This window comes from Xenopus laevis, chromosome 8L, assembly GCF_017654675.1.
Source record: "Xenopus laevis strain J_2021 chromosome 8L, Xenopus_laevis_v10.1, whole genome shotgun sequence".
NCBI classification, from domain to species: domain Eukaryota; kingdom Metazoa; phylum Chordata; class Amphibia; order Anura; family Pipidae; genus Xenopus; species Xenopus laevis.
The window spans coordinates 130,873,532-130,898,504 of record NC_054385.1 but is presented as its reverse complement, the minus strand read 5'-3'; the positions used below and the strand labels follow the sequence as shown (position 1 = coordinate 130,898,504).

Below are 24,973 nucleotides of genomic sequence, written 5' to 3'. Positions count from 1 at the left end.
CTTTAAGTTTAACCTCTCTTTTAGCATAGGAAATTTGCACCTTAACTGCTTCAGCATTAGCACGGGCCTCTATAAGCTTGTCACTTAGTGTGGATTTCCTAGAATGAGAGGTCTTGGATGATCTTGATGTGAGCCGTGATGATGTGGATCTGTGAGACCTAGTCTCTTGCAGGTGTGTAATCTTGAGCTCTGCCTTATCCTTAGCGCTTTTCACCAAAAGGTCTCTTTCTTGGTCTAAGGCTTCAGATCTGGTTAGCTCTGCTGAGGATTCCTCTATATTAGTGTCTTTTAAGAAGGTAGTATATTTAGCAGACAGCCGCTGATAACGTTCATAGTTAGCAGATAAGCGATTTATACAGTCTCTTAAATCGGCTGCGTCATTGTTAGAATGTGAAAGAACAGACATGCATTGTACGGTTCTATCCCATAGTTCTGATAAATTGCTAGAAAACTCATCCCTTGTAATCTCATAATTTTCTCTGGACTTTTGAGATGGCTTTATTATGCGCTTGGGCCTGACGCTTTGCTCTGCAGTATATATGGAGTTTTCTCCCTGGATGTCTGTGAGCTCTGGTGCATGGTGCACTTGCTTAGCTTCAGTTGAAAATGAATGCACAGAGCCTTGCTGAGACATTTTGCACTTTTGCTGAAAATGGTTACTGTCTCTTTAAGAAAGTTACAGCAGTGGCAGGAGTGTGGGGCAAACTGCAGCAGTGTTATAGCAGGACCCTGAGAGCAGTATATACAGCAGCTTGAGCAGCACAATAACACAATCGAGTTGCATAAAACAGTCCTGAACATTCACTGGGAACAGCATGTGCTTGTAGAACCATGTGCTTGCAGGGAGTTGTTAGACTGCATTAAACTTGGCTGCAGATTGAATATAAGTGACTTGCCAGTGAGTGGAGACTTGATGGAACATACAGTGTGACAGCAGGTTATAGAATTTTATTCTTTTTGACTATTCTGACTCCAATTGCTGTAATAATGGCTGAATCCCCGTGAGACCTCCCTGCTGGGCCTGTATGGAGCTGTAACAACCACTGAGGACAATCTTTGCCAGATAGCTGAACTCACCAGACACTTGTAGTCCACAAAGCTGCTTTATTTGAGGTGGATAAACAATGTAGCAGTGGATGAATAAGTGCTGCAGGTCAAAAAGAATATTTCCTTCCTAACCTCTGAGCTGTAGCTCCTCACTCATGGAAGGCAGGAACACAAGAGGATGATGGGAGGAACTGACATCACACATAAGGAAGGAATAGGAGGAGGGTTTACAAACAAGGAAATACAGAGCTTGCAATACAGCCTTGGTCAGCAGGTGGCAGCATAACAATGGGTATGCATAAACATTAGCAATTAAACGTATATATTTTAACCCTGATAACTTTAACTGCTGAGGCAGCACAATAACAATAGAAAAATCGCAACAGAGGGGTGATTTGCAACATGAAAGACAGGGTCTCTGTGCTCCAAAATGGAAATGTGTGGCCACACCCCATGAATTCAGTGTTTAGGTCGACATTTGGAAGTGTAAGTTAAGGAGCTGTGCAGACACGAGCCACAACGAGCCAGTATTTACTATGTGCCCTATGCTAGATGAAGTTTGCTGGAATTTAAGGACCTCTCCTTTCACAGGAAGCCTCTCCTCCTACTCCAAGGATCATCTGCACCCATTGTCCTTGAAAAGAAACCCTTTATTTTACTTTGGACCCACAAATCAGTGACAATAAACCTAGTGCCCAGGCCCAGACTGGCAATCTGTGGGCAGTATGGTTGCCACCTGTCCGGATTCTCAAATGAGGAAATCCAGGCAGGACATTGAAGTTAATGACATGGTGATTAGCCAATCGCAGTTTGCCATGTCATCAGTCCCGCCCCTGACATAATCGGCCCCTCCCCTGATGTCATCAGCCCTGCCCCTCTGGGTAGTTTCCCCAAACTGAAAAGGCGGCAACCCAAATTTGCAGACTGGCAAATGGCAGAGAGGCTGCTGAAAGATGCCATAGACACTCACTATTTATTAGGCTGGTGGGACTATTTTAGTCTTTGTGTACTTGAAATGCCACCACCTACTTGGAATCCCAGTCGGGGCCTTCAAGTACCCATAAGATACACCACCTCCCAGGACAACGACTTCTCACCCTGGCTTGTTATCATCCACCTGATTCCAGATCCAAAGGTCTGTGCTGTAAAGCTGAACTGGTGAAGGGTTTTCAGTATGGGCAAAATTAAGTAAATTATCACTGGTAACATGAACTGATTATTTAAAGATGTTGATTCAAAGAGAAAGAAAAAAGCACCCCACTACTATCAATACTAGTAATTAGTCTCAAGGTTACTCCAGTACTAATTCCACAAACAACCAACTTATGGGAAATCTAACACTGTAGTTGTGCAACAACACCACCTTGACCACCTTAACAAATTAGTAGGTCAGGGTATTAACCCACAATTGCAGGTTAGTGCAATTAATTAAATAAATAAATATATGTCAATGTTTAAGGGCTCTTACACACGGCCGTTCCGACCTGCGCTCCCCTGCGTTCCGTTTGTTGGCGTTCAGCCACAGGGGAGCGCAGGAATAGACACAAGTAATGATTTGAAATGGGGCTGTACTCACAAAGGCGCGTGTAGGCTCCGAACGCAGGAAAAATGCAGCATGTTGCGTCTGAACCTGCGTTCGGCGCCTACACGCGCCTTCGTGAGTACAGCCCCATTTCAAATCATTACTTGCGTCTATTTCTGCGCTCCCCTGCGGCTGAACGCCAAAAAACGGAACGCAGGGGAGCGCAGGTCGGAACGGCCGTGTGTAAGAGCCCTTAAACAATTACTTAGTAATTCTATAAAGTGCCAAGTGATAAATAATTAATTAGTAAGTTAATTACATTCAATAAAGTGCTGCGCTAATAATTAGTATTTTTTAAAAAAAAATAAGATCCCCGATTGGTTTATAAAAATAGTTAATTAATCAGTAACCTTGTTCTTAAAAATTAAATTATCGGATAAATTATTTCCCAATCAATTCAATTCATGAAGAGAGAAAGATAAGGAGGTGGAGTTGTCCCATAAACTGCTAACTGTTTTTTTCTATCCCTAGGACATCACAAAACTGTAGAAGAGAAACCGGGACTGTGGCCTTGATTATTTAACTTGCCCTAATCTGTTAAAAGAGCTGACTGAGCCTCAAAAATGCTACAAATCGTCGTTCCCCTTAGAGTTCTCGGTGCAGGAATGCAATAGGAAGGTAGAATAGTTGAATAGAGTGTTGGATTGAATTGGGTAAATAGAAGTAACTGTGTTCACTCTGGGAGCGGTGTGGGCCAAATAGCGGGCCGGCTCGAGGACGCTCTCAGGGTTATTTCTGGTTGTGAAATTAGGCAGAAGTTACTACATGTAGGACATAGTAATCCTCTAGTATGGGCATTGATAGCAACTGTGTTTATTTAGGGAGAGGTGTGGGCTGAATAGCGTGCCGGTTCTAAGACGCCTATGGGCTATTTCTGGTAGCGGTAGAAGCCAAGGCACATACGGCCTCACAGATCTACTAAGCGGGATGTTCCCCATTTTCTTTTAGCTCCAAAATAATTAAAGCTTAATTTTTAACTTTGCTCACACTGGAACCTGGCATGTATGGTGGGGTGGTGCAACTTCATGGGTCATTCGTTCCTTTTGTTTTTGATTTACTGCTGATTTACTGTTTCTTGATCCTGCACACCACTATTTTGTTTTCCTATACTATATCCAATGGAGGCTGCTACCCTTGGTAGTTTAATTTATATAAATAAGCTGCTGTGTAGCCATGGGGGCAGCCATTCAAGCACAGGATACACAGTAGTGCTTGAATGGCTGCACCCATGGCTACATAACAGCTTGTTTATATAAACTATAGTAGTACTTATCTGTTATCTACTGTGTATCCTGTGCTTGAATGGCTGCCCCCATGGCTACATAACAGCTTGTTTATATAAACTATAGTAGTACTTATCTGTTATCTACTGTGTATCCTGTGCTTGAATGGCTGTCCCCATGGCTACACAGCAGCTTGTTTATATAAACTATAGTAGTACTTATCTGTTATCTACTGTGTATCCTGTGCTTGAATGGCTGCCCCCATGGCTACATAACAGCTTGTTTATATAAACTATAGTAGTACTTATCTGTTATCTACTGTGTATCCTGTGCTTGAATTGCTGTCCCCATGGCTACACAGCAGCTTGTTTATATAAACTATAGTAGTACTTATCTGTTATCTACTGTGTATCCTGTGCTTGAATGTCTGCCCCCATGGCTACACAGCAGCTTGTTTATATAAACTATAGTAGTACTTATCTGTTATCTACTGTGTATCCTGTGCTTGAATGGCTGCCCCCATGGCTGCATGGCAGCTTGTTAATATAAACTATAGTAGTACTTATCTGTTATCTACTGTGTATCCTGTGCTTGAATGGCTGCCCCCATGGCTACATAACAGCTTGTTTATATAAACTATAGTAGTACTTATCTGTTATCTACTGTGTATCCTGTGCTTGAATGGCTGCCCCCATGGCTACACAGAGGCTTGTTTATATAAACTATAGTAGTACTTATCTGTTATCTACTGTGTATCCTGTGCTTGAATGGCTGCCCCCATGGCTACATAACAGCTTGTTTATATAAACTATAGTAGTACTTATCTGTTATTTACTGTGTATCCTGTGCTTGAATGACTGCACCCATGGCTACATAACAGCTTGTTTATATAAACTATAGTAGTACTTATCTGTTATATACTGTGTATCTTGTGCTTGAATGGCTGCCCCCATGGCTACACAGCAGCTTGTTTATATAAACTATAGTAGTACTTATCTGTTATCTACTGTGTATCCTATGCTTGAATGACTGCCCCCATGGCTACACAGCAGCTTGTTTATATAAACTATAGTAGTACTTATCTGTTATCTACTCTGTATCCTGTGCTTGAATGGCTGCCCCCATGGCTACATAGCAGCTTGTTTATAAAAACGATAGTAGTACTTATCTGTTATCTACTGTGTATCCTGTGCTTGAATGACTGCGCCCATGGCTACACAGCAACTTGTTTATATAAACTATAGTAGTACTTATCTGTTATCTACTGTGTATCCTGTGCTTGAATGACTGCCCCCATGACTACACAGCAGCTTGTTTATATAAACTATAGTAGTACTTATCTGTTATCTACTGTGTATCCTGTGCTTGAATGGCTGCCCCCATGGCTACACAGCAGCTTGTTTATATAAACTATAGTAGTACTTATCTGTTATCTACTGTGTATCCTGTGCTTGAATGGCTGTCCCATGGCTACACAGCAGCTTGTTTATATAAACTATAGTAGTACTTATCTGTTATCTACTGTGTATCCTGTGCTTGAATGGCTGCCCCCATGGCTACACAGCAGCTTGTTTATATAAACTATAGTAGTACTTATCTGTTATCTACTGTGTATCCTGTGCTTGAATGGCTGTCCCATGGCTACACAGCAGCTTGTTTATATAAACTATAGTAGTACTTATCTGTTATCTACTGTGTATCCTGTGCTTGAATGGCTGCCCCCATGGCTACAATGTAATTCTCCTACCGCACACCTGTAGTTCACCAATCCTGCAGTTGGTGGTGCGTTCCTTCCGTTGACCCAGCCGGGTCCCTTAGCAACCAATGTGTATAAGAAACGGATCCGCACACACACTGATTAATGCAGTCGGGGAATATCCCCTTTTATTCAGCCACCAAACATCAACGTTTCGGGGGGGAACACCCACCCTTCATCAGGATACAATTATTTGTGCAGTAACCCATATAAACCCAACTTCCCACGCCTTCTTTTCCCATCATGCAACTTGCCACAAAAATTAACCCTTATGTGGAATACAGGAAATTTAACCTATAGAATTCCTTATTCTACTCTTATGTTCATTCATCCGGGTTTTAAACGCTCTGGAAGTCTGTCCCACGTAACATATGAACATTAGAGTAGAATAAGGAATTATAAACCTGAAGAGAAAAGTTAAGGGGTCACTATAGGTCAGAAAAAAGAGAAAGAAAAAGAGCAATTTAAAAAGGAAACCCTACTGGCGAAACATTTTTTCGAGGCAAAACATAACATTTCACAACTCAGATGGCAAATATTGGAAGTAATACACAGGCAGAAAGGTGAGATAGATAAGAAGTCGTTATTAAGACGGGAGGCCTTTTGGATTTGGCAGCTAAAAACACTTTACACCTTAGGGCGTTAACGAGAATTTTAGTTATACGTGTTTCTTATTAGAGATAAACTTTTTTTTAACCTTCTTACATGTTTCTATTTTTTACAGATAAGAACTGCTGAATGATCACATATAATATTAAGGGTTATTAGAAAATTGCGAGGGCAGTAGGGTATTATAATATTTATACAACGCATGGATTTTTACAATATGGTGTTTAATGTATGTGAATATTTTTTTTTTAATTTTTTTTTGATACTACATTTTTATATATAATAATTATTGCACTTGAACACTTTAAGATAGAAAAAGATCATTTTGTAACCTGTCTTATCAAAATTGATTGTTTCATTGTATGTTATATATAGGTTAAATTTCCTGTATTCCACATAAGGGTTCATTTTTGTGGCAAGTTGCATGATGGGAAAAGAAGGCGTGGGAAGTTGGGTTTATATGGGTTACTGCACAAATAATTGTATCCTGATTAAGGGTGGGTGTTCCCCCCCGAAACGTTGATGTTTGGTGGCTCAATAAAGGGGATATTCCCCGACTGCATTAATCAGCGTGTGTGCGGATCTGTTTCTTATACACATTGGTTGCCCCCATGGCTACACAGCAGCTTGTTTATATAAACTATAGTAGTACTTATATGTTATCTACTGTGTATCCTGTTCTTGAATGGTTGCCCCCATGGCTACACAACAGCTTGTTTATATAAACTATAGTAGTACTTATCTGTTATCTACTGTGTATCCTGTGCTTGAATGGCTGCCCCCATGGCTACACAGCAGCTTGTTTATATAAACTATAGTAGTACTTATCAGTTATCTACTCTGTAGCCTGTGCTTGAATGGCTGTCCCATGGCTACACAACAGCTTGTTTATATAAACTATAGTAGTACTTATCTGTTATCTAATGTGTAACCTGTGCTTGAATGGCTGCCCCATGGCTACACAGCAGCATGTTTATATAAACTATAGTAGTACTTATCTGTTATCTACTGTGTATCCTGTGCTTGAATGGCTGCCTCCATGGCTACACAGCAGCTTGTTTATATAAACTATAGTAGTACTTATCTGTTATCTACTGTGTATCCTGTGCTTGAATGGCTGCCCCCATGGCTACACAGCAGCTTGTTTATATAAACTATAGTAGTACTTATCTGTTATCTACTGTGTATCCTGTGCTTGAATGGCTGCCTCCATGGCTACACAGCAGCTTGTTTATATAAACTATAGTAGTACTTATCTGTTATCTACTGTGTATCCTGTGCTTGAATGGCTGCCCCCATGGCTACACAGCAGCTTGTTTATATAAACTATAGTAGTACTTATCTGTTATCTACTGTGTATCCTGTGCTTGAATGGCTGCCCCCATGGCTACACAGCAGCTTGTTTATATAAACTATAGTAGTACTTATCTGTTATCTACTGTGTATCATGTGTTTGAATGGCTGTTTAATTTTTTGATGTTACTGTTGCTTTAAGGACAACTGGCACCCAATTTATTTACTCAACCTGTATTTCAGCAACACCCTGCCTCCAACATACGTGAGGGCCTGTTAATGAGAATGACTACAGTATGGTAGCACTCCATTAATCCATGTCTCTACTATACAGTGTTACCGGTTCTTTAATGCAAACACCAAGGCAAATAATAAAGTCATGGGAGCATTTGGCTTGTTTGTACAGAATACACTTCATGTTCTTTGTATCAGCATAATATAAAAAAACAAGTTTCAATTACATTACAGAATGTTACCACTCAAAATATGCAAAAAGAACAGCAAACGTATTTGAAAATAAGACACAACCTGATAAAGAAAATAATGTGGAGCCCAACAAACACAGCAATAATTTGACTTTCAAAGTCTAGGGGGTCATCACCTGCGGCTCAGATTCGACAGAAATGTCTATGAAGGCCGTAAGTGGAACACGGCCCAGGATTGGCAGAGACACAGAGTATGTTGATAATGACCATGGGACATAGAAATTAATACATTCAGCCTGAAACTCCCCTATAACCTCAGCACTTACCTGTGGGGTGTCCAGGCCTGGGATGAGATCCCTGCTGGGGTGTCCAGGCCAATGATAAGATCCCTGCTGGGTTGTCCAGGCCAATGATAAGATCCCTGCTGGGGTGTCCAGGCCAATGATAAGATCCCTGCTGGGGTGTCCAGGCCAATGATAAGATCCCTGCTGGGGTGTCCAGGCCAATGATAAGATCCCTGCTGGGGTGTCCAGGCCAATGATAAGATCCCTGCTGGGTTGTCCAGGCCAATGATAAGATCCCTGCTGGGGTGTCCAGGCCAATGATAAGATCCCTGCTGGGTTGTCCAGGCCAATGATAAGATCCCTGCTGGGGTGTCCAGGCTAAGTATAAGGCTGCTGCCTAGAAAGCTGCTACGTGTGACTATATTCCAGCTCTCTCACTTCTCAGTCTGTTTCTTGCTCAATGAGAAATCTCCACCCTTTAGTTCCTATTCCCTCTCTTTCACTTTCACTCTCACAGCAACTTTCAGTTTCCCGTAAATTGATGAAAATCAAGAAAAGAAACATGGGTTTTCTTGGAACAAGGGCCTCCTCCATTCCAGTGACACCCGCATTTTATAACCCTTTGTAGCCTTGAATTCCAAAGGTCCCTGTGTATTAGTGTAAAAATAAAGGACAATGATAATAAAAAAAAAAGCTGTTTGCTGTCAGATAACCCGGGGTTAAATTCCACCCGAAATGAAACATTCAAGTGACAAAAGTAAACAGAAAACAAGATAAACGGGTAATTGAGAGGTTATATCAGCTGCTCAGGAATAGATTGTTTGAATTAGGTGCAGGGTACAGACAGCAGCTTCTACAGACAGATTGCCAGGAATTGTCATGTGATATAAAGGCACATTACCCTAATATAATGTCTCTCTTCTCTCTCTCCCTCCCCTCCCACCTTCTCTCTGTCTCTGTATATTTCCCCCTTTCTCTCCATCCTTCTCCCCCTTTCTTTTCACCCTTTTCTTTTAACTTTAAAGGAAAAGTAAACCTTTAAAATAAGTGAACGTCACATTGATAAAGGGGCTATTCTAAGCACTTTTCTCATTTCAATTCATTATTGATTTATTTCAAAATATTAAGGGATACATGTACTGTTAATACGGTCCTTTAATTACAAATCCTATAAAGGATATGTCAACTCTGAATACGACAACGGATTATATTAATTAATGTGTAAAATCACTTGCTTGTCCAAGCACTTTTTCAATTACTTTCCATTTCAATTTTCTAGACCATTTTAGACAATTTTAAATGGTTAATATAATGAATTTTGTAACAACAACAACCACTCTGCCTAATGGCCATTTTGTCGGACTGTGTAGGATCAGCAAAAACACATTAACTACGAGTCTGGGATGTTGCTCTCCCTACTAGAGACTAGAGATGGGTAAGATGACTCTTCTAACATCACAGCAGCATGACAGCAGTCTAAAACAGTCTATATCAGTGATCCCCCAACAAGTGACTCATAACATGTTACTCACCAACCCCTTGATGCTCCCAGTGGCCTCAAAACAGGTGCTAATTTTTGGATTCCTGACATGGAGTCAAGTTTGTTGCATAAAACCCAGCTGTACTGCCAAACAGAGTGTCCTGTAGGCCAATAGGCCACACAGGGGCTACCGAATTGCCAATCACAGCCCTTATTTGGTGTCCCCAGGGACTTTTTCATGCTTGTGTTGCTCCCCAACTCTTTTTATATCAAAATGTTGCTCATGGATATAAACGGGGTGAGGATCCCTGGTCTATATCTTGGAAACAAAAGAGAACAAATCGTGCAAATGACAAAAGTGTGGAGTAATTTTACATTAAGTTGTGTAGGGACCCTGAGGTTTAGGTATGGTTTGCTCAGGCAGTTCCCCTATATAGTTCGGACACCTAAGTGGTCCTTTGATATACCCGGGCAGCTATGTCCCTTCTCCTGGGTCCATTGTAGTTTAAGGTTTGCCCAGTAGATGGCAGCGTTTAAAGGAGAACTAAAGCAGTAGGCTAGAAATATTATACATTATGGTTTGGGCTTCTGTACCAGCCCAAGGCAACCACAGCAGTAAAGATCTGTGTCTCCAAAGATGCCCCAGTAGCTCCCCATCTTCTTTTCTGCTGATTCACTGCACATGCTCTGTGCTGCTGTCACTTACTGAGCTTAGGGAGCCACTCACAATATACAGTACACATAGAATAGAAATGTCACAATATAAGGCTGATTAGTAATTAATACACATAATTACTACATGGCAGCACAGAAACCAGTGCAATTAGCATCAGAATTTAATAATCAGCAAACCTGTAGCATCAGCTTATATTACAGCCAGGGAAGCTCATTTTCTGCTGGATAATTAGTGACGAGCCCTAAGCTTAGCTTCTCAACAGCTAATCAGAGCCCACTGGAAAAACAGCAGCCTGCCAGAAAGCATTTCTCTCCTAAAGTGCAGGCACAAGTCACATGACTGGGGGCAGCTGGGAAATTTACAAAATGTCTAGCCCCATGTCAGATTTCAAAATTGAATATAAAAAATCTGTTTGCTCTTTTGAGAAATGGATTTCAGTGAAGAATTCTGCTGGAGTAGCACTATTAACTGATGTGTTTTGGAAAAAAAAAATTTTTCCGATGACAGGATCCCTTTAAATAGAGATACAGAGACAATTGATTTCATTCTGCCGTATGGCTCTGTGCCTGAGGCAGTGGACTAAAAACTTTGATCATAAATAAACCTGTTCATGCCAAGTTTTATTCGTATTCTGCTCCAACAGTGAGAGACCCATAGGGGAGATTCAGATTAACTCCTGCCTTGCCAAGTATTGGAACACTCAACATATTCACCAAAAGGAAATGCAGGTAAAAGTGCAGCCCCCAAGGGCTCATACAGTATTGCCTGTATCATGTGGGTGAGGAGTTAACCCTATTAATGACTTGCTAATAAAGGGAAATAGCTGGATGCAACATGAGATAATACTCATTTTATTTTGGTTTATTCTCTTCTCTTCTAGTTACTGTGACCTGAACAAATGTGACCTTGATGACTTGATTTCTTGCATTAGACTGAGGCCCTGTGAGTGCTGCACTGTGGCCCTAATTGATGTCCCCATGAAGCAGCCATGTAGCATCAAGATTTCATATATGAAAAAAAAGCTTCAAGACACTCCCTGCCAGCCTACTCCAGCAGGCACTTATTCAGGGCAGTAGCCACAGCCAATAAACTACAGCTTGCCTTCTAATGGCCACTCCCAGCACTTCCCATCAGGTTCAGCAGGACCCCAGTGATCTTGGAGATCAGAGCCATTTTAATTGAGGATACATTGTTCTTTTTTCAAAGAAAATGCCCCTGAAACTTTCTTTTTGGGTCTTTTGTGATATGTTCTACTATATTTAATGTTACTCTTTGATGAATTTATTAAGCTTTCATGCTTTACTAAAGTAGAGTCCTGTTATGTAGGCCCGCGCCTGACACAGACCCGCCACTTAGTATGCTCCCCTACCTAGACCCGCTGCCCTACCTAGACCTGCTCCCCTACCTAGACCCGCTGCCCTACCTAGACCTGCTCCCCTGCCTAGACCTGCTCCCCTGCCTAGACCTGCTCCCCTAGAAAAGACCTGCTTCCTTAATTAGACCTGTTCCCCTAGCAAGACCTGCTCCCCTGCCTAGATCTGCTCCCCAACTAGACATGTTCCCTTGCCTACATCTGCTCCCCTACCAAGACCTGCTCCCCTACCTAGACATGCTCCCCTACCTACACCTGTTCCCCTACCAAGACCTGCTCCCCTACCTAGACCTGCTTCCCTAGCTAGACCTGCTCCCCTACCTAGACCTGCTCCCCTACCAAGAACTGCTCCCCTACCAAGACCTGCTCCCCTGTCTAGACCTGCTCCCCTACCAAGACCTGCTCCCCTACTAAGTCCTGCTCCCCTGTCTAGACCTGCTTCCCTACCAAGACCTGCTCCCCTGCCCAGACCTGTTACCCAACCCGAACCTGCGAATAATTCACTTACCTCCCGACCGGGCACCCACAAAACCTGAAATGATATCACTATGTCCCGGAAGTGACATCACACCGGAACCTACTTGAATACATAGGGAGATAAATTTTGCCAAACACTCATGGGAGGGTAGGTTTTACCAGGTTACAGGCAGATATCAGAACAATGTATCCTCAATTAAAATGGCTCTGATCTCCATGATCACTGGGGTCCAGCTGAACCTGATGGGAAGTGCTAGGAGTGGCCATTAGAAGGCAAGCTGTAGTTTATTGGCTGTGGCTACTGCCCTGAATAAGACATGATACAGGCATGATACAGGCAATACTGTATGAGCCCTTGGGGGCTGCACTTTTACCTGCATTTCCTTTTGGTGAATATGTCGAGTGTTCCAATACTTGGCAAGGCAGGAGTTAATCTGAATCTCCCCTATGGGTCTCTCACTGTTGGAGCAGAATACGAATAAAACTTGGCATGAACAGGTTTATTTATGATCAAAGTTTTTAGTCCACTGCCTCAGGCACAGAGCCATACGGCAGAATGAAATCAATTGTCTCTGTATCTCTATTTAAAGGGATCTTGTCATCGGAAAAATTTTTTTTTTTCAAAACACATCAGTTAAAAGTGCTACTCCAGCAGAATTCTTCACTGAAATCCATTTCTCAAAAGAGCAAACAGATTTTTTATATTCTATTTTGAAATCTGACATGGGGCTAGACATTTTGTCAATTTCCCAGCTGCCCCCAGTCATGTGACTTGTGCCTGCACTTTAGGAGAGAAATGCTTTCTGGCAGGCTGCTGTTTTTCCTTCTCAATGTAACTGAATGTGTGACAGTGGGACCTGGATTTTACTATTGAGTGTTGTTCTTAGATCTACTGGGCAGCTGTTATCTTGTGTTAGGGAGCTGCTATCTGGTTACCTTCCCATTGTTCTGTTGTTTGGCTGCTGGGGGGGAAAGGGAGGGGGTGATATCACTCCAACTTGCAGTACAGCAGTAAAGAGTGAATGAAGTTTATCAGAGCACAAGTCACATGACTGGGGGCAGCTGGGAAACTGACAATATGCCTAGCCCCATGTCAGATTTTAAAATTGAATGTAACAAAATCTGTTTGCTCTTTTGAGAAATGGATTTCAGTGCAGAATTCTGCTGGAGCAGCACTATAAATTGATTCATTGTGAAAAAAAACATGTTCTCCCATAACAGTATCCCTTTAACCAAGAACATGGTGGTTAGGCTTATACTCACAGCACAAAACACTGGTCAGTATATATCTCTACAGGGTGAGCAATGAGAACAAAGCTACATATAAAGAGGCACCTCCAGCTTTCAGGCCTTATCCTAAGTGGAAGCCAGAGATACCTTCTTAGTCCCTGAGTCTGTACACTACTAATGCACCAGGGAATCTAGTCTGCACACTCCTTGGTGGAGCCTTAGCTGCTCAGCTAGATAACCTTACTCGGTCTGTCACCACTAGAGTGACCTTTTAAAGTGCACAGCCTACCACTAACTAGGCCTCAACTAGGGTTCCACGAGAGCCTTTCTGTCTGCCCAGGCAAAGGGATACTACAAATTAGACCAAGAACAAGTGTTCTCTGCTTATATAAATTAGATCAAATTGTGTATTCTAGTTTGGTCGGACTTTATTTAATAAAATATTCTGAAAAATGTGGATTTTGATAAATAAAGCCAAGAGTGTCAGGTAAGTAAATACAATCACTTGGGGGTGCCTAACTTTTGGCACCCCCAAGTATAAAATGACTTTCCTTCTTATTTAAAGGGGAAGATATAGTCAAGAGTGAGTTTATTGTCATTTCATCCATATACGTTTGTACAGTACACAGTGAAACTAAACAACGTTCCTCTAGGACCATGGTGCTACACACAACATAGATGTACCGGACAACTGACAAAAAGTGCAAGTGCAAAAATATGCAACTCCTGCAAGACAGGACAAGACAGTGCAGTGCAGGGACACACTCAGCAGATGTAAAATGTTAAGTAAATAATGCTAAATGTCAGACATGATGGTGTATCATTGTGCTATGATAGTAGTAAGAACATAATAGTGCAGATGTGCTCATAGAGAACAATTGTATCCAATGGCCATTCATCCATACAATTGCGTACAGTGTCTGTGTAACGTTGTGGTATATAGTAAGGTCAGATGGAGTGTGAGTGTGAGAGAGATCTGTCCGGTCCTTGAGTATTCAGGAGCCTTATGACTTGGGGGAAGAAACTGTTACACAGTCTGGTAGTGAGGGCCCTAATGCTTCCGTACCTTTTTCCAGATGGCAAGAGTGTGAACAGTGAGTGTGAGGGGCCGCCATTAGAAATCACGGGGCCCCGTACAACAACATTTTTGGGGCCCCCTGAGCCCCGCCCACACTGACGACCAAGCTCCACCCCATATGCCGCCCACTCCACATCGCAGTTAAAAGACCACACAGACATCAGCGCTAAAAAAGTAACTCCCCCCCCACAAGTTATAAAAAGCTATTGATGGTCAGGGCCCCCTTATAAAAAATTGGGGCCCAAAAAAAAAAAATTTTTTTTTTAATTTTTTTTTAGAAAAACATTGGCGGCAGGGGCCCCCTTATAAGTTAAAAACAAATTGGGGCCCCAAAAAAAATTTAAAAAGAAAAAAAAGTTTTTTTTGAAAAAAAAAAAGTGGCAGGGGCCCCCTTACAAGTTAAAAAAAATTGGGGCCCCAAAAAAATATTTTTTTAAAAAAAAAAAAAAAAAACATTGGTGGCAAGGGGCCCCTTACAAGTTAAAAAAAAATTGGGGCCCCAAAAAAAAATGTTTTACAAAAAGATTGGTGGCAGGGGCCTATAGAATATTAAAATAATACATGGGGATTAAAAAAAAAAAATACACAAACTGGTGTTCAGTAGAATTGAACTCATGGCTTCAGTACTTCAACTTCGCCTCCTTTCATGACTTCGGGTCTTTGCGCCGCTTCAGGACTTCGGCTTCGGCTGTTTTCGTGACTTCGGGTATTTCCGTGACTCCGGGTCTTTTCGGCGGATCGGCTTCGGCTTTTCGGCACTTCCGCATTCGGCAACGCAGAGGGAGGACGTACGGCTCGGGCGCTCGTAAGGGGGGCCCGGAACTTCAAAAAATGCAGCGCTGCCGGGCCCCCCTTCATGCCCGGGCCCGGTACGCTTGTCCCCCCTGTCCCCCCCTGATGGCGGCCCTGGTTGGATCAGCCACAATGCTGGTGGCTTTACGGATACAGCGAGTGGTGTAAATGTCCATGATGGAAGGACAGTGTTGGACTGGCCCATAGGGATACCAGGAAAACTCCCAGTGGGCCCAGGTGTCAGTGGGCCCTCCTGCTTCAAAACATTTGGCATATTTCATGGCCATTACTTATTTACATGAGAACAAAGAGACTAAATAGATTGAATAATAGATTATAGCATGTAAAGAAAAGAGACTAGCAGAATAGAGGTTGCGTGAGGAGAGGAATTATAGTAGTACTGAGAGTGGGCCCCTGATCTAAGGTCTTTTGGTGGGCCCCTGGTCTAAGATTTTCGGGTGGACCCCTGGTGTCCCAGTCGAACACTGTGGAAGGAAGAGAGACATCTATGATCTTCTCTGCTGTCTTCACTATCCTCTGTAGGGTCTTGCGCTCCATGACAGTTCAGTTCCAGCCCAGACAGTGATACAGCTGCTCAGGATACTCTCGATAGTCCCTCTGTAGAAGGTTTTGAGTATGGATGGTGGGAGATGGGATTTCCAGGAAGTAGAGGTGCTGTTGGACTTTTTTGGCTAAGTAGCTGGTGTTGTGGGACCAGGTGAGGTTCTCCGCCAGGTGGACACCAAGGAATTTGGTGCTTCTGACGATCTCCACATTAGAGCCGTCAATGTACAGTGGCAGGTGGTCACTCCTAGTCTTCCTAAAGCCAACAACTTAAGATGGACGGGCAGACTTACTGGGGGGGGCGCCAGGTTGTAGGGCACACTGCACAGTGATTCCACTTGTTTACCCCAGACCTCAGAGTATGGCAGTTTCTCTAGAATTCAGTGATAATTATTATGAAAAACTGTTTCTAATTGTCTATTTGGATCAGTTACATTTGCACAATCTGCCAGACATGGGGATACCGGGGTCTCAGCAACAAGGAAATATGTTGGGGCGAGTGTGACCTCATATAAAGCAACATCTACTCAACAGAGCAACTTCGTTTTTGCTGGTAGTTGATTATTGGGCCGGCAGACATTGTTCTGAGTAACAGCACTTACTTGTCTCGTCACCTCTGATCAACGTTATCTCATTTGGATATCGGTATAAATATATCAGCAAGAGATAAAATTGTTTCTGCTCTTTGTTTTTTTTTTTCTGTTAAAGGGGTGGTTCACCTTCAAACAACTAGTTGGTTTCAGACAGATCATCAGAAACAACGACTTTTTCCAATGACTTTCTATTTTCCATGTGTGACCATTTTTCTAATATTGAAGTGTAAAGTGTCATTTTTCACCTTCTGAAGCAGCTCTGGGAGGGGGGGTCGCCGACCCTGTAAATGGTTCTAAATTGATACATTTAGTTGATACATTTCTTATCTGTGTCCCTGCTGAGCAGAATCTCTGAGTTTCATTACAGGCAGCTGTTAGACTTGATACAATAGTTGCTAATACTCCAGAGATGCTGGAAAAAGGAAGGATTATAGTAACATTGTATTCAGTTCTGCTGGGTATTTATTGTGAGGTTACTATTGTGAGGTTACTATTGTGAGGTTACTACTAGTGCAGTTTTCTGGATCTGTTTACTGTTTACACAGTTATTCTCATACCTGCTCACATTCTAATAGGAAAACTCAAGAGGTCTATTTGCCCTTACCCCTAATCAACCCAGACCACACCCCTTGCCTTCCTTAACCACGCCCCTTTCATGTTCCGGCCCTGGGAAAGGCAACACAAGGTCTGCAGGTAGTGGATGTGTTTGTGTTTCATACTTACTGCGCTTATAGATGTACCAAACCAAGGCAATAACAGCAGCGCAGCCCCCAAGGATTATTAGTACAATCTGCCAGGATTTCCAGGAGTTGTCTGGAGGGAAAAAGGAGAAGGTGAATGAGTTTATGAAATGTTGATTTTGCCCACATGTCCCCTTTTCAGCGGGACAGTCCCTCTTTTGACAGCTCAACCCGGTTTTTACTGGAAAGTCCTGATTTTTCTCTGCGCTGAACGGCAAAAAAAATAAAAATAAAAAGATACAATGTTTCTAACTTAATTGGCTTTTGGCAGAGAGCCCAGACAGCCACGAGGTGCAGATAAGATACTTTTGTAACAATTTTGAGATAAGCAAATAAGTAATTGTAGCAATCTAAGATAACAGGTCCCTTGGGAGACGTTAGACTCACAGCTTAAAGGGCAATTCACAGCTTAATAACTTAATAAAAATGACAGAAATATGTTCAAACTTTCATAACCTGCTACGAGCGGCTAATTTTTTGTCCCTCTTTTTATTCCTGAAATTTTGGGAGGTATGCATTACATACAAGCTGTGCCCACAGCGCCCCCATCCTGCCCCTGTATTCAACTGCACTTTCTTCTCACTTTCCCTGTACTGTACATAAGTATTGTGACTCCTGCAGCTCCAGTTTCTCTCTATAAAGTGTTATTTTATCTTTTCATTGGATATTTCATCTGATGACTTTATTAATATTGTCTTTCTAATGTAGCCTTGATATTTCCATCCTCTCATTTCTCTCCTGCTCCCTTGGATTTCTCTCTATCTGGCTGCTTCTCTTTATACCCCCCATTCCCACTGTTTGTTGTTCCCTTCTCCTCTCTATTTTTTTCCTCCTAACCCTGCATTGATTTGAATAAGAGACTGGAATATAAATAGGGGAGACCTGAATAGAAAGATGAGTAATAAAACGTATCAATAACAATACATGTGTAGCCATACAAAGTATTTGTTTTTTACATGGGGTCAGTGAAAGCTGGAATGTGTTAGACATCATTTCCCATGGTTTTAGAATTTCAAACACACCAACCACAGGACGGGAGAATAAAGAATTTTGACTATTTTGACTATTAATCAATTTAAATGCATGGTGTTTACCAATTATACTAATTATTGGAGATTTCTTTACATATGTATAGTTACCATTTGATTTCAACTTACCGTATATACTCGAGTATAAGCCGTCCCGAGTATAAGCCTAGGTACCTAATTTTACCTCCAAAAACTGGGAAAGCTTATTGACTCGAGTATAAGCCGAGTATAAGCCTAGGGTGAGAAATGCAGCAGCTTATGGTAAGTTTCAATCAAAAAATTGAGGTTTTCTGCTCCCATTGGAGGTGCTGGCGTCTCGTTTTTGGACACCAACGACCATTCTTGGATGCCGGCGACTATTCTTGGAGACTATTCTTGGACACCGGTGACTATTCTTGGACGCTGGCGACTATTCTTAGACGCCGGTGACTATTCTTAGACGCCGGCGACCGTTTTTGCGCTTGACCCGAGTATAAGCCGAGGTAGAGTTTTTCAGCATATTTTGGAGGCTGAAAAACTCGGCTTATACTCGAGTATATATTGTAATTGCATTTTTTTATTGGCGTGGTTTTAAAAGTCTTGTACCCATAGGAGGCGCCTAAGCTTCTGATGAAGTGACTTTGGTCACGAAACACGTAAAGCTGGTTCCCCTGCCCGCACTTCTACTATGTGTTTTAACCAGGACTAATAAAGATTCTATGTTTTATACCAAGCTTGGTTTCCCCGGCATCCTGCTTCATTGGCGCCTCCGACACAACTAAGTTTCTTCCACAGATGATTTGTGATGTTTGATGAGGAGCTGAGCAACAAACTTCTAATAGGACACAGCAATTACGACTCAAATCCACCTACTTGCAGCCCATACACAATAAACCAGTAGGTACGTTTGCGAACAATGGCAAAAGAGACATTGGGTTGTATACTCAACGTAAACACAGATTTACTAAAAACATACAACGCAAAGAAATGCCATCCATTCAGGAGTTAAGTAGAGATGCATCGAGGATTGTTAAACCCGCAGATAAGGGGGGAGGCAAAGTGGTTATGGATTGTGCAAAATACAGGTCAGAGGCAATTCAGCAACTTTCAGATGAGGAATTGACAGGAGATCCCACCTTACAGTATGCTAATGAGATTTATATTAAAGTAAGAGAGGCTTTATCGATGAAAAAACGAGTGAATTTTTAATTATGAATCTCTGAGACGACCGTGTCTCTATCTATTACCTACGATTCATAAATCATTAATTGATCCACCAGGGAGACCTATCATCTCAGCGTCAGGCTCAATATGTCAACATCTTGCTCAGTTTGTGGATTCTTTCCTACAACCTCATGTCCTGAAAATTCCATCATTCCTAAAAGATTTGTTTGATTTCCTTAACAAGCTACAATCAGTGAGAATAGATCCTCATGTACAATCACAAATTTTATCAGTGACTTTAGACATATCCAGTCTGTATATTAATATTCCCCATGACTTGGGCAAAAAAACAATATATGAATTATTGATGGATAAATATAGGGACGATTCACGGGTTCATCTTTGATCTTTTGTGTTTCATTCGGGATCATAATTATTTTAGACAAATTTAGATAATTTAGACAAATACAGGGTACTGCGATGGGGAGTAATGTGTGGCCCCCTGGTATGCAAATTTGTTTGTGGCACAATATGAGGATCACTCCATTTATAAATCTGACTTTTGGAGACATATTGTTTGCTATTATCGTGATATAGATGATTTTTTCCTTTCTCTGGCAGGGAACAGAATCAGAACGGACCCTATTCATCAATTTTCTAAATACTATTCCATCTACTATTTGTTTGACTGCTGCATGGAGTAAGACCGCAATATCATTTTTGGATGTACTGTACTAATAAATTATGATAGAGGTAAATTTAGAACTAGTATTTACCGTAACCCTGCTGATAGGAATACCTTGCTCCATGCTAAAAGAATCCTCAACCAGGCAATTATCGTTGTTATAATTAGTGATGGACGAATTTGCGTCGTTTTGCTTTGCCGAAAAATTTGCAAAATTCGATAAACAGCGAAAAATTCACGAAACGGCGCCGGGGTCTCGTTTTTGACGAGGGCAAATTTTTCGGGCGAATTTTTCGCGGGCGTTTCACGCAAATTGCCGCAAATTCGCACCTGGCGAATAAATTCGCCCATCACTAGTTATAACTGCTCTATTTGCAATAGCAGGATTCAGGGTAACTCCTTCACCCATCCCCGTACATTACAGAGATTTGGGATCAAACAAAGGATTACCTGTCAGTCCACATATGTTGTATACCTTATGGTTTGCCCGTGTGGTCTATACTATATCGGCAAGACCAGGTCTGGACTGGGAGTCAAAATAGGCCCTGGCATTTCAAGTACAGAGAGGTCCAACCGGTCTCCCACCAGCTCAGCCCATAGTGTCTGTCTATGGCATCTTACAGCAGCCCCTCTGGCATTTGCCAGAACTTACAGATTGCCAGTCCGGGCCTGGGCAAGACCATACAGAAATTGAAAGAAAGGTTCATTAAACACAATAAAAATTGGTAAAGAGCCAACAGCTCTAGTACAACATTGAAAAGAGAATGTCCAGAATGTCTCTTCACTGAGAATTATGGGCATTGAACCAATAACAAGTGCAGTTGATGGAGTTTATAAAGAGTGGATTTATCGATTAAATACCGTAAGGCCCCATGGACTCGTTAAACTTATCGTGTTTTTTACAGAACAGATAACTTTTGTCTAAAATTGAGATTTGCTCTTCGCAACAATCTATTCTGATGGAAACCATTTTACTGTACACAACGAGCGTCTATGCTGGTGAATACTTTATGCTGCCTCTGGGTGGGTATGACTGGCGTATCAAGTTGATTTTGATAATTCCTATATATTGAGATATTTACTAATTTTTTTCTCTCTTGTAATAATAGTTATTTAGAACACTATCCAGAATAGGACTTCATGATTATTACATTCAGCACAAGACATACATTGTATGAAATAGATGTTTATTTTGTCTTTTTTTCCTTAAATATAAGTTGTGTTTTTGCTTGAAAGATTTTTTCTTTTTTGTTTATTTACATGATAATTGTTTCCAGGAATTGCAGATATGTGGAAGTATCCATTGTTTTGCCCCCCTATGTCGCATATACCACTTTATATTGTTATTGAAGGTGAATTATAATATGGCACTCGGGTGTTTCGTCACCATGCCTTCCAAATGGGACACCTCGAATACTTCCACTGTCAGCGTCTGGCAATAGGCGGAAGTGATGTAGATGCGACACGCGGATGTCACGTCACACGCCATTTTCAGGTCGAAGGGAGACAATGAAAGGTATTTAAACCCAGTGCCAGCAATCGTTCTGCCTTTTTATACTTTTTTCTGTATTTGATGGATTTTGCCCCTGATGAAGACCACTCCTGTGGTCGAAACGCATTGGGCCACTATTGGGCGAAAGCTGATATGGTAGGGGCACATAAAAATATAGGGGAATATAAAAAACTTCAAATTTCGAAGTATATTTTTGGATACTTCGACCATCGAATAGGCTACTACGACCTTTGACTTCAACTTTCGATTCAAACGATTCGAACTAAAAATCGTTCGACTATTCAACCATTGGATAGTCGAAGTACTGTCTCTTTAAAAAAAACTTTGACTACATACTTCGGTAGTTTAAACCTACTGAGGTACAATGTTAGCCTATGGGGACCTTCCCGATCACTTTTCTAAGCTTTTTTGATTGAAGAAAAATCGTTTGATCGTTCGATTAAAATCCTTCGATTCGAAGGATTTTATCGTTCGATCGAAGGATTTTTACTTCGATCGATTGATCGAAGGATTTGTGGTAAATCCTTAGAATTCAAAGGATTTAACTTCGAAGGTCAAATTCGAAGGTTAATTAACCCTCGATATTCGACCCTTGATAAATGTGCCCCTAAGTGTGTATTTTTTTGATGGAATACATTTTTGCCTTTTTGGATGTGCTATCCTTATGTTATATATTTGATTGAAGCTTAAGGAGATTATATTTGGGCGGTCTCCATGGAATAAGCACCCCACAGTTAAATATAGGGTGTGCGCCTTCTAAATAGTTTTTTTCTGACATGAACAAGAGACTGGAATATGAATAGGAGAGGCCTGAATAGAAAGATGAGTAATAAAAAGTAACAATACATCTGTTTTTATTTTAGATGGGGTCAGTGACCCCAATTTGAAAGCTGGAAAGAGTCAGAAGAAGAAGGAAAATAAAGTTAAAACATAAACCATGAAGAATTATCAAGCCAACCCACTATCCTTGGCTAATTCAGCAAGGAAACAACCTCATAAAGATTGGGGAATTATTAATGTTTTCCCTTCTTCACTAGAATTTTTCACAAAAAGAAAACATTGATGAGAGTGGAAAACTGACAGTTTGACACAATTTTATGACACAAATTCCTTCTGATAAAGTGTTTCTCTACAATATAAAAGAAATAGAAATGGAGATCACTGACCGGCCATCTTTAGCTCCAGTGTTGCTGAGCCCACGAGATCAAATTCACACATATAGTTCCCTGTGTCCGACACCTGAATATTCTTTATTCTCATTGTGACTTGTCCTCGTGTGATGTTCTCTGTCAGTAACTCCGTCCTGTCCTTATACTTCTCACTCTGAATAAAATATCCACCTGGTGTCTTGTCATAAACATTAACAAATAGGTCTCCCACATAAAACCTGATTGTCATAAATTCAGCACTGACTGCAGGTACCAGGTGACAACCCAGATCTACATCATCACCCAGGCGGCCAATAACTGGTGTGTGGGAGGCGATAACCTTCAATTTATCTGCAAAATAAAGCAAATGATAAGATAAAATAAACAGATAATTAACACAACAGACTCCTTACTGCAAACACATGTATTATAAGGGATAATGTACCCCCTACTGTAAATGATAAGGATATTAGAAGTCACTGAGGGGTTGTTCTGTGACCATATAAAGGCACAAGGCTGCAGGCTGAGTTATACAGGGAACTCTGAGTATCACTCATGTATTACAAGGGATAATGTACCCCCTACTGTAAATGATAAGGATATTAGAAGTCACTGAGGGGTTGTTCTGTGACCATATAAAGGCACAAGGCTGCAGGCTGAGTTATACAGGGAACTCTGAGTATCACTCATGTATTATAAGGGATAATGTACCCCCTACTGTAAATGATAAGGATATTAGAAGTCACTGAGGGGTTGTTCTGTGACCATATAAAGGCACAAGGCTGCAGGCTGAGTTATACAGGGAACTCTGAGTATCACTCATGTATTATAAGGGATAATGTACCCCCTACTGTAAATGATAAGGATATTAGAAGTCACTGAGGGGTTGTTCTGTGACCATATCAAGGCACAAGGCTGCAGGCTGAGTTATACAGGGAACTCTGAGTATCACTCATGTATTATAAGGGATAATGTACCCCCTACTGTAAATGATAAGGATATTAGAAGTCATTGAGGGGTTGTTCTGTGACCATATAAAGGCACAAGGCTACAGGCTGAGTTATACAGGGAACTCTGAGTATCACTCATGTATTATAAGGGATAATGTACCCCCTACTGTAAATGATAAGGATATTATACTTGTAACTATATTGTAAAACCTTTTTTTTAGTGTGTGTTTTTAACTGAGGGAGAAACAAAAAAATTCTGTGTATTGCCCCGGGAGCCCACCGACTTGAATGGATTCTGTTCTGAAGCTATCCTTGGTCATTAGTACCCTGGCCCTGAGGGCAGATCCACCTGTTCGGATGTAAGAGCAGTTCCTTGTTTTTCTGTGCTGTTGAGTGATATCTCTATGCTCTTCCATCACTAATTCCCTTTACAAATTTTTAAAAACCCTGTCATTTCTTTGTTCAGGTTTCTGACTCTTTGTTAGCTCAACTTCCGTGGAGCTCGTGGCAAATGAACTTTTACATCAAGTGATCTCCAGTAACTGAATTTCTTACCTGCAAATGAAGTCTGAAGAGTGGCCAAAATGGCCATTAATGTCAAGACAGGGTTCAGTCTAAGCCTGGCCATGGCTCTCATCAACTTATATCTGCAACACAAGGTACAATAGAACTGTTATAAAAGAATGCTGGTATATAGGGTTTGATTTAAAAAAAATGAATTGTTACAGGTTGGTAAACTCTTCCTTAAAGATGTAACAAGTGTGGAATTTCTGATTTTGTCTTTGGATAAAGGACAACAAGCAATTTTCACTTGAACTTTCATTTATCCCTCACCACCTACAATATTGTCATGAGAAGAGGGTGATATTTTTGTATGGGGAGGACAAAGGTGCCGTATGTAGGAACGACTGATTGCTCGAAGTCTGAATAATTAAAGCTGTGATTCACCTTCAGGGTGACTTTTGGGGGCACATTTACTTAGCTCGAGTGAAGGAATAGAATAAAAAAAAGTCGAATTTCGAATGTTTTTTTTGGCTACTTCGACCATCGAATTGGCTACTTTGACCTTCGATTACGACTTCAACTTTGAATTGAATGATTCAAACTAAAAATCGTACGACTATTCGACCATTCGATAGTCGGAGTACTGTCTCTTCAAAAAAAACTTCAACCCCCTAATTCGCCATCTAAAACCTACCGAGGTCAATGTTAGCCTATGGGGAAGGTCCCCATAGCCTTTCTAAGCTTTTTTTGATCTAAGGAATTTCGTTCGATCGATGGATTA

General features: G+C 41.3%; 1 protein-coding gene across 1 annotated transcript; it reads right to left on the bottom strand.

Annotated features, from left to right (window-relative positions):
• Window positions 1–12,595: 12,595 nt before the first annotated feature.
• LOC121397250 (butyrophilin subfamily 3 member A2-like) lies at window positions 12,596–24,335 on the bottom strand. Its single transcript, XM_041573727.1, has 4 exons — window positions 24,244–24,335; window positions 22,757–23,089; window positions 17,205–17,294; window positions 12,596–12,683 (listed from the first exon to the last, which is right to left on the bottom strand). The coding sequence occupies exons 1-4, from the start codon at window positions 24,323–24,325 to the stop codon at window positions 12,670–12,672; spliced, it is 519 nt and encodes a 172-aa protein (XP_041429661.1). The 5' UTR covers window positions 24,326–24,335; the 3' UTR covers window positions 12,596–12,669.
• Between the last annotated feature and the right edge of the window lie 638 nt (window positions 24,336–24,973).

What these genes read in the sequence shown, in the direction of transcription:
- LOC121397250 (XM_041573727.1), bottom strand. Translation starts at nt 24,325, where the DNA reads ATGAGAGCCATGGCCAGGCTTAGACTGAACCCTGTCTTGACATTAATG. An exon ending in TCTTCAGACTTCATTTGCAG is followed by an intron (nt 23,090 to 24,243) that starts GTAAGAAATTCA and finishes TTTATTTTGCAG; the next exon opens with ATAAATTGAAGGTTATCGCC. An exon ending in ACTGGAGCTAAAGATGGCCG is followed by an intron (nt 17,295 to 22,756) that starts GTCAGTGATCTC and finishes TTTTCCCTCCAG; the next exon opens with ACAACTCCTGGAAATCCTGG.